This window comes from Polistes dominula, unplaced genomic scaffold, assembly GCF_049000335.1.
Source record: "Polistes dominula isolate Pdom_NZ unplaced genomic scaffold, Pdom_raw_medaka contig_80, whole genome shotgun sequence".
NCBI classification, from domain to species: Eukaryota; Metazoa; Arthropoda; class Insecta; order Hymenoptera; family Vespidae; genus Polistes; species Polistes dominula.
In genome coordinates, this window is record NW_028301111.1 from 1,408,422 (window position 1) to 1,417,730 (window position 9,309).

The 9,309-nt window shown below is 31.5% G+C and overlaps 1 protein-coding gene across 1 annotated transcript; it reads left to right on the plus strand.

The window, feature by feature from the left end:
* Window positions 1–547: 547 nt before the first annotated feature.
* On the plus strand, window positions 548–9,309 carry LOC107071799 (protein SCAI). The gene is made up of 4 exons (XM_015331113.2): window positions 548–937; window positions 5,327–6,174; window positions 7,974–8,387; window positions 8,914–9,309. The coding sequence occupies exons 1-4, from the start codon at window positions 744–746 to the stop codon at window positions 9,156–9,158; spliced, it is 1,701 nt and encodes a 566-aa protein (XP_015186599.1). The 5' UTR covers window positions 548–743; the 3' UTR covers window positions 9,159–9,309.

A 9,309-nucleotide genomic window follows, 5' to 3' on the forward strand; every position in this document is an offset into this window, starting at 1 on the left:
ATGACTTGTCAGTTAGAACATCATCACCGTAAACTTCTACAAGCATACCATGAGCTTCAGCTGCACTTTATTTCCAATTAAAACCAAAAAATTCAAACTTGCCGCAAATGTTGTTTAGTTATCATAAAATCTGAAATTTTCAACAGCGTAACAAAAAATGTTTTGTATGAAACTCAAAACAATACAAACTGGATGTTATCGGCAAATGTTCAAAACCATGTCAATCAGCTGTTACTATTTCAAAATTAAATGCTTTTAGATTATTAAATAGAGCCCAAAAAACCAACAGTCGGATAATCTGTGAAAGATTTTATCAATGGAGTAAAGTAAGTAACATTATGAAAGGGGGGTTGTTAAAGTAAAACAGTTAGAAGTTGTTCATAGATGGCATCGTTGTATGATAGGGTGACTGATGATTGTGGGTAGTGGTGGTGGTGGTTGGTGGTGGTGGTGGTGGTGGTGGTGGCGAAGTGACTTCGTCAGATGCGCCCTCTGATGCAGGGTGGTCATAGGGTATTATTGATTGGTCGCAGAGCTTGTAGGTAGAATAGTAGCCGTCGTGTAAAAAGGGTGGCGGAGAAAATCGGCAGGCGCCATCACGCGGGTCACCGCGACCGTGGCAAAAAAGAAATTGTCTCTCTCTCTCTCTCTCTCTCTTCTACACACACACACATTCTTAATCTGTCTCTATCTGTGTCTGTCCTGTCATCCAGCCAGTGTGACCGCGATCTATCGTCGAAAAGATGGTCATGATGGCTGGTATGGACGACCACGAGCGCAAAGTCGTCCTTGAGTTTTGTCATTTGTTAGAAAAAAGTAAGCAATTGTTCAACGGTCTACGTGATTTGCCACAATACGGTCATAAACAATGGCAAGGATACTTTGGTCGCACCTTCGACATCTACACCAAGCTTTGGAAATTCCAGCAACAACATAGGTGAATTTTCATGACTTATCTTATTTATATTAATTTATCTTTTATCTTATTTCTTTTTTTTTTTTTATCTATTCATCATCCTCTATTCTATTTCTTCTGCTTTTTGTTTTATGTTCATTGTTTAATCCTTTATATTTGATTGTTAAATTATGTTAAACAAAACAACCCAAAAAAAAAAAATGACATTAAGTTACCCTTTTCTGCATTCGATCGATTGTATCTCTGCGCCACGAGGTACTCTTTTCTTTTCTTCTTCTTGTTCTTCTTTTTTTTGTCTTCTTGCGTGTGTGTGTGTGTGTGTGTGTCTGTTCTTTTTTTTGCCCCCCCCCTTTATCTTTTTAATCGGTTCTACCAATCATCCTACGCAAGGAAACCACTTTTACGTTAGTTCTTAGAATTGTTTAACGTGTTGCTTGCTTACTCACCTTATATCAAAGCTGTTTCCTTATTTTCATTATCAATCCAATAATGTCTTATTTTAAGTGTATATAATTATTTTTAACACGTTTGTGAACGTAAATGCTTTGTGATGAATGAATTACATTTTTAGAATGATGCAAAATGGCATGAATGTTTCATCCAAATGCACATTGGAATCTTGAAGTCAATTATTTTGAATTTTATTTCAATATAACCTTAAATTTTTGTAATTATTATACCTGTTAAATTAATTACAGGTATAATAATTAAAATATGATAATCTGACTACCCTTAAAATTGTATTTCAATCTTATTTTGGATATTTCAAATAATTTCAAAATGAAACTACTGTCAATTGTTTGCAAAACTGAAACTTTTACTGTTCACAAACCTGTTAAATTTATATATAGATGTGTGTGTGTGTGTGTGGTTGTAGAAGTTAGTCTGCCACGTGATCGATCTTTCATCAATGTTTCATTTTTAATGTTAAATTTATTTAAATAAAAATTCATTAAATATTTAAAAAAAAAAAACAACAACAATTTTCTTCGAATGAAATAATTGTTTTAATGATCTAATGATTATTATAATTATTTAATATTAATTGTAAATTTATTAGTTTATGGTTATATTTGTGAATGTATGATGTTGGATATGGAAGTGGTGGTGGGAGGAAGATAAATGAGAAAAAAGAAACCAAAAAAAAAAAAAAAAGATTGATGAAACAATGCCATGTGAATAGAAATACTCGTGGATCAACATTGGCAGCTGTCCTTTTTGCTTCTCTCCCCCTTTTTCTTGCCCCTTTTTAACGGAAATATTTTCTCTAATTCATTTTTATTTTTTTTTTGATATTATATAAATTTATTTAGAATTGAGGTTAGATTTGAAAAAGTAAATGATGTATCATTAATATAAGACTAATGTATTTTTTATGTTATTTTTATTATCAATTGTTTGGTTTCTTTGTTTTTTTGTTTTTTTTTTTTTTGTTTAAGTAAGAACTTCATTGGAATAGGGGTGAAATTTGAAAAATTGTAAAATGAAAGAAGAATGAAAGGGAAAGAAGTTATTGAAAAGAGACAAATCTTTATGTAAATCTATTTTTATTTTAGATTGTTATAAAATCAATTATTTGTTTTCATTTTTGTTTTTTGAAGTGTGAACTTCTCATTGGAAGCAGGGTGATTTTGTATTGTTGAGATTTTTTAAACAAAAATACTTTATTGAAATTAAATACTTCATTTTTTTTGTAAGTAAAATTTTCTTTAGAATTGAGGTTAGATTTGGAATAGGAAATACGTCATTAAAAAGAGACAAATGTATATTTTATTTCATTTTTATAACCAATTATGTGTATTCTGGTTTTTTTTTTGTAAATGTGAACTTCATTGGAAGCTGAGATGATTTGAAAATCATTAAACGGAATTACTTCATTGAAATAAAAAACTTCATTTTTTTTGTAAGTAAAATTTTCTTTAGAATTGAGGTTAGATTTGGAATAGAAAATACGTCATTAAAAAGAGACAAATGTATATTTTATTTTACTTTTATTATTAATTATTTGTATTATGTTTTCTTTTTTTTTGAAGTTTGAACTTCATTGGAAGCTGAGATGATTTAAAAATCATGAAATGGAAATACTTCGTTGAAAAGAGACAAATCTATGTAAATCTATTTTTATTTTAGATTTTTATTATCAATTATTTGTATTCTGTTTTTGTTTTTAAAATGAGAACTTCATTGAAATAAAATACTTCATTTTTTGCTCAAGTAAGAACTTCATTGGAATAAAATACTTCATTTTTTTTTAACTAAGAACTTCATTGGAATAAAATACTTCATTTTATTTAAGTGAAAACTTCATTAGAATCAGAGTGATTTGAAAATCATGAAACAGTAATACTTTTCATTGAAAAGAGACAAACAAATGTATACATTCAATTTGTATTTTCTATTTTTATAATCAATTATTTGTTTTCATTATTTTATAGTTTCACGTAAGAACTTCATTGGAATTGAATTGATTTGAAAAATCATAAAATGGAAGATCAATGAAATTGAAAATACTTTATCGAAATAATATACAAACGTGTATAAAAATCTATTTTTATTTGATATTTTTATAATCAATTATTTGTCATCTTTTTTTTTTTTGTTATTATTCAACGTGAGACCCTTCCATCCCTTTTTGAAGTTTAACGTTTTATCAAAACGTGCTGGTGCATGTAGTTTCGTGAGTACACGGTCGATCGGGTACCTTTGATATTTCTAATATTATATTCTGGCAATCGAAGTTACCTCGCGAGAAGATCGTGTCACGATCGATAAACAGAAAAAGAGAGAGAAAAATAGAAAAAAAAATGAAAAAGAGAGAGAGAGAGAGAGAATGAAAGAGAGAACGAAAGAGAATGAAAGAGAAGAGACGCGTGTCTAAAATAAGAAATAATTTCTCTTATCGTTTACGAAACATTTTGATCTGTGAATATAAAAAAAAAAAAAAAAAAAAAAAAGAAAAAAGAAAAATGAGGATACGTTCGAGATAAAAGAAAGTTAGATGGTGAAAATGATAATAAAAAAAATTAAAAAAAAGAAAATGATATACAGATAAATCTTCTTACAAAATACAGGGTATCCTATAACACGAATCGTAATTTACAAAAAAAAAAAAAAAAACAAACAAACGAAACTCTTTGTACAATTACTTTGTACATTTTATTATACAGAATAATGTGATGTTTGTTTAAACATATTTTTAAAAATAAAATTACGAGATAATGAAACGAAAGAGTAATGAATTAGTCTAAGGGTGTCATGTGATACGATATTTTTGAGGAATTTATTTTTACAGTGTTATTGGATTTTTTAATATTTATTTACCTGTATATATTAAGTATTCTCAAAAGTTTCTTTTTTTTAGTAATTTTATGTGCACTATATTTGTTTTATTGCTAATTTTCAAGGATGTATTATTTTGAGGTTATCTTAGTTTTAAGGTTCTGTAAATTGTAAAGTTTCTTAAAAATTGATTTACCTGTATATATTATTATATCATATTTTAATTTAAACATTTATTTACCTGTATATATTAGGAAATCTCAAAAGTTTATTTTTTTTTTAGTAATTTTATGTGCACAATACGTTTTTTATTGCTAATTTTTAAGGATGTATTATTTTGAGGTTATCTTAGTTTTAAGGTTCTATAAGTTTTAAGGATTTTTTTTTAAATTTATTTACCTGTATATATTATTATATTATATTTTAATTTATAAATTTATTTACCTGTATATTAAACCTGTAAAAGAAACCTAAAAGTTTTCTTCTTTAATTATTTTACGTGCACAAAATGTTTTTTACTACTAATTTTTAAGGATTTATTATTTAAAGGTTATCTAAGTCTCAAAGTTCTGTAAATTTTCAACAGATAGCGCTGTAATACAATTCAATTATTTCAATTTACAAACGACATAACCTTACTTTTTCTATATTTTTCGAGTATTATTATTTTATGTATTCCATTCTAATTGTGTGTATTATTTTGTGTTAATAGATGGCGCTGTATTTATTTCACATTTGTTTCAGATTTACATACGACCCAACCTAACCTTACATTTTCTATTTTTTCGTGTATTATTATTTTATGTATTCCATTTTGTATATTGCTATAATTTACTAAATAATTTAGAATTATATTAAATCAACATTTTATAATAAAAAATAAATAAAGTATATATATTGGAATCTCTAGCACTTGAATAAGCTATCTGGTGGCTGAATTCAAAATTAGAGTAGATAGGTTAAATTGCTACGCCACGTGGGATCTCTAGCACTTAAATACGCTATCTGGTGGCTAAATTCAAAATTAGATTAGATAGATCGAATTGTTATGCCACGCCCCTGCCAAAAATCCCAATACATACACAATTTGGTATGTGAGATCAAATGTTAATCGATAATTGATTGTTTCAGGACGATACTGGACACGAAATACGGATTGAAAAGATGGCAAATCGGTGAGATAGCAAGCAAGATCGGTCAACTATATTACCATTATTATTTGCGTACCAGCGAAACGAGTTATTTGCACGAGGCCTATTCGTTTTACGCTGCTATAAGGGGTCGAGCGTATTACAGTCGTGCCGCGAAAGAGGACAGAAGCGATTTGATGGTTAAAAAATTACGATATTACGCAAGATTCATCGTAGTTTGTCTATTATTAAATCGTATGAAATTGGTACGTGAATTGGTTCAAGAATTGGACGCCCAAATAGCCGATTATACCAGCACATATGAACCGGACGATCAATTGGAATGGAATCTCGTGTTGGATGAAATAAAAGCATTCGTTAAAGCCGAATCTGCTGTAGTTTTACACTCAGAAACGGATCCGGTCGTGCTGAGTCATAGGCTTCGGCCACAGACCTCGCCACCTGTCGAACGTTCGCCACCCATGTGCCTATCCTTACAGGAGATACTAATTGTCGGTAATTGCGCTGACCAAGTTAAATTCAGTGAATTATCTATGGACATGTTCAGGATGTTGCAGACCCTAGAAAGAGAACCTAGGGACGATCCTAATCATCTTCACGACGCTTCACCGGCTGGTAGGATGCCTTTTAGACCGGGACCTTATCCCGGACCGGAAAATGGCGCACCTAGGCGCGACAATCCGCACAAGTACCTGCTTTACAAGCCGACTTATAGTCAGGTACAGGTGTTCCTAGCTAGTGGTTTCAAGGAATTACCTGCTAACGGAGCGTTATTGCTCTATTTATCGGCCGACGGATGCTTTTCGACCGTCAAACACCCAGAAGAAAGTGAGTCTTTAATTTTGTCATCAATACCTTTATTATTTATTACTACGACAATCAACCACGTGTTCATTTAAAACCCTGAGGATCAATAGGAACAAAACAATTCTTTTATTTAGTCATCCCAATAAGTTAACAATATCGTTAACTTTAGAACGTTGGCGCCATTTGGCTCAAAGTTTTCATTGACGATGAAAGCACGAGCCAAGTCGTTTCACTCTATCTTTAAATCTAGGAAACACACTTGGACAAAGTAGTAACTACTATCGTGTTCTCAATAACCAGCCAATTTTCAAAAAAGTCCCTGCCAAACATCTACTTGTAACCTTTTAGGTTAGTACACACTAGGATGGATAACTCATTATACTTTAGTTTCTCGATCACGATGACGAACAACACCGGAGGGAGGGAGGGGGGGGGGGGTTAGTAGTACTCTGTACTCTGTTTTTAATTAGCGTATATTCGTCGCGAAAGTATCATACAGATCGGAAGAAGACATCTCAAGGACTCTGCTGCCTACTCTTCGTAAGAGAGAGAGAGAGAGAGATGCATGCATGCTGCACGTGCGACCGTGACCTCTTATCGTGCCGTCTGCTGGATTAACGAAATAACAAATCCAGGTCATTTAGATGGTTTCCTAATAAGACCTGACCTCGTGCATCGAAAAAAATACACGATTATTTTCTTTTCTTTTTTTTTTTTAGCTCCGTTAGTTCAGTTTTTTTTTTGCTCAAATTTACTTCTATAACTATTTTTTTCTTTTATTTTTTTTTTTTTTTAATATAAAATATTCTGAGATATCTGGCAACGCTAAAGATGTTGACTTTTGGTCAAGGAAGGAGATAAAAGAACTGTCTTTGAAAAAAAATAAACGTAGGCTTTGATTCGTGTTTAAAAATTCTGCTAGGTTTAACAGTTAGCAAAATGGTTATAGTTGGAACGTGAAAAAAAAAAAGAAAAAAATGTTCTATGAGAGAAAGTAGAATAAAGGTATTTGTGTCAGGGTCATACGGCGATGAAGATTTTCACGTATTGATAATAGTGAATTCGTGGTACGAGCCAATCGATATCGAAATATTGGGAATCCCCCTATTGGTATTCCATTTCAGCTTCCTGATACTGAGAATTAACATTTTTAAGCTTTTAAGTTAATTTTTATTCAAATAAACTTAGATATGATTGTAAATATCACATATATAGTTATTTAAATATCAATTATAATTAAATAAAACATATAAATAAATAATTTCTATTTGTATCGGTAATAAAACACACGTGTTGTGTGTGAAAAATATGAAATAAGAGGGAAGATATATCGAATATCAACTGACTTCACGTTGTTAATTTCAGTCATTGTGCGTGCGCATCGTAAATAATTGACTCTCGCCATTTGTATTCCCTAGCGCGCCAAAAAAAGTACAAATTCAATAAAAGTGAGGTTAAAATAAAATTGAAAAAGAGAATTAGAAAAATATCATATCATAAAACACACGTGTGTTGTGTATTATAAAAATACTAAATAATGGTGAAGATATATCGAATATATATCGAACGAATATCAACCAACTTCACGTTGTTAATTAATTTCATACCTTTATGCGCGCGCATCGTAAATAATTGACTCTCGTCATTTGTATTCCCTAACGCGGCAAAAAAAGTACAAATTCAAAAAAAGTGAGGTTAAAATAAAACTGTAAACGAATAGAAAACAAAAAAAAAATATAATTAAGCATTAATCAACAATAATAAAATTAAACGATAAATGGGAATAGCACGATGTTGATCAAAATTACAATCTTTTACAGTGGGGTACGACCTAGGTGGCGTGTCGACGTGCAGCAAGCGGGAAGTTGAACACGGAAAAAGGCCGACGGGTGGTAAAGAACCGCACTGCCTTTATCCCGGTGACCTTTACCCGTTCACCAGGAAGCCGCTATTCGTCGTAGTCGATTCGGACAACAGCTTTGTGTTCCAACAGATACCACGTTATTTCGGGCAACCTTTGATGGTCCTTATGTCGCCCCAGGACACGCCGTCGACTTTGCGCGACCTACGGCACAGCGGTAGCCTGTTCACCCTATTTCTTCATGCCCCTCTTGCCGCCTTTTGCCTTATATGCAACGTCGGGAGCCTCGATATGTATCATTGGGAGCGTTGCCAGCGTTACATCGAGCGATTCCTCAACGAGGCCAGCTTGCTCGTAACGAACTCCCGATGTGGTATGGTATTTTTCATCTTTTAATCTTTCCTTCATTCTTCATTCCTCATTCTTTCATTTTTCGTTTTCTTTTTGTTTTGTTTCATTATGTCTATCTTTTTGTTTTGTTTCTTCTTTTTGTTTCATTTATTTCTTCTTGTTTGTTTTATTTCTTTTTCATTGTATTTTACGATCAAGAGATATATAAAAGGAATGTAGTAAAACTAAACAGGGTGTTGGCTTCGATCCAGTCATGTTGATACAAGTCAAACAATGCTTACTGTATTATTGTTTTATTGTTATTGTTATTTGTTGTATTGATGTTATTTGAATTTATTTATAATTATGTTTATATAAGAGTTGAAAAATATTTATGATATTATTGTTATTATTCTTTGTTGTATTATAATATGAAATGATTTCATAATTATGTTTAGAAACATCTACTTATCCAACTGAAACAATACTTATACATCATTAATACTTGAATGATTTTTTTTAAATTACTATTATTCATAATATAAAATGATTTTTATAATTATGTTTAGAAACCAGCGTGCTGCAGTTCTTCGGTGACGATTTCCTGCGATTACTATTGGTACGTTACGTCTTTTGTGACGTGGTACTTCATCTTCATCGTTCGTTTAGAGGACGTCAACAAAGACCTCGATGTTATCCGGCATTACCTGACGCCGAAATTCTTGAAAATCGTACTTTACGTCATCTTGTATTCGAACTGGCCAGTTGCCTTGATGCTCGCGAACATTTTCCTGACGGACACGAACTCGCCTGACCCAGGCATTTTTCTTCTTGTCCGCCATCTAACGACGATACTACGTCGTATTTACAGTCATCATACCAATGCGATTACGATTACGATTACGATTACGATTACTGTAATTACAATTACAACAATAAAATCGTTACATTGAGACCTCATTAAA

Excerpts from the sequence above, each read along its gene's own strand:
- LOC107071799 (XM_015331113.2), top strand. The coding sequence starts at position 744 with ATGGTCATGATGGCTGGTATGGACGACCACGAGCGCAAAGTCGTCCTT. Across the intron at positions 938-5,326 it reads AAATTCCAGCAACAACATAG|GACGATACTGGACACGAAAT; the intron begins GTGAATTTTCAT and ends TGATTGTTTCAG. Across the intron at positions 8,388-8,913 it reads CGTAACGAACTCCCGATGTG|AAACCAGCGTGCTGCAGTTC; the intron begins GTATGGTATTTT and ends AATTATGTTTAG.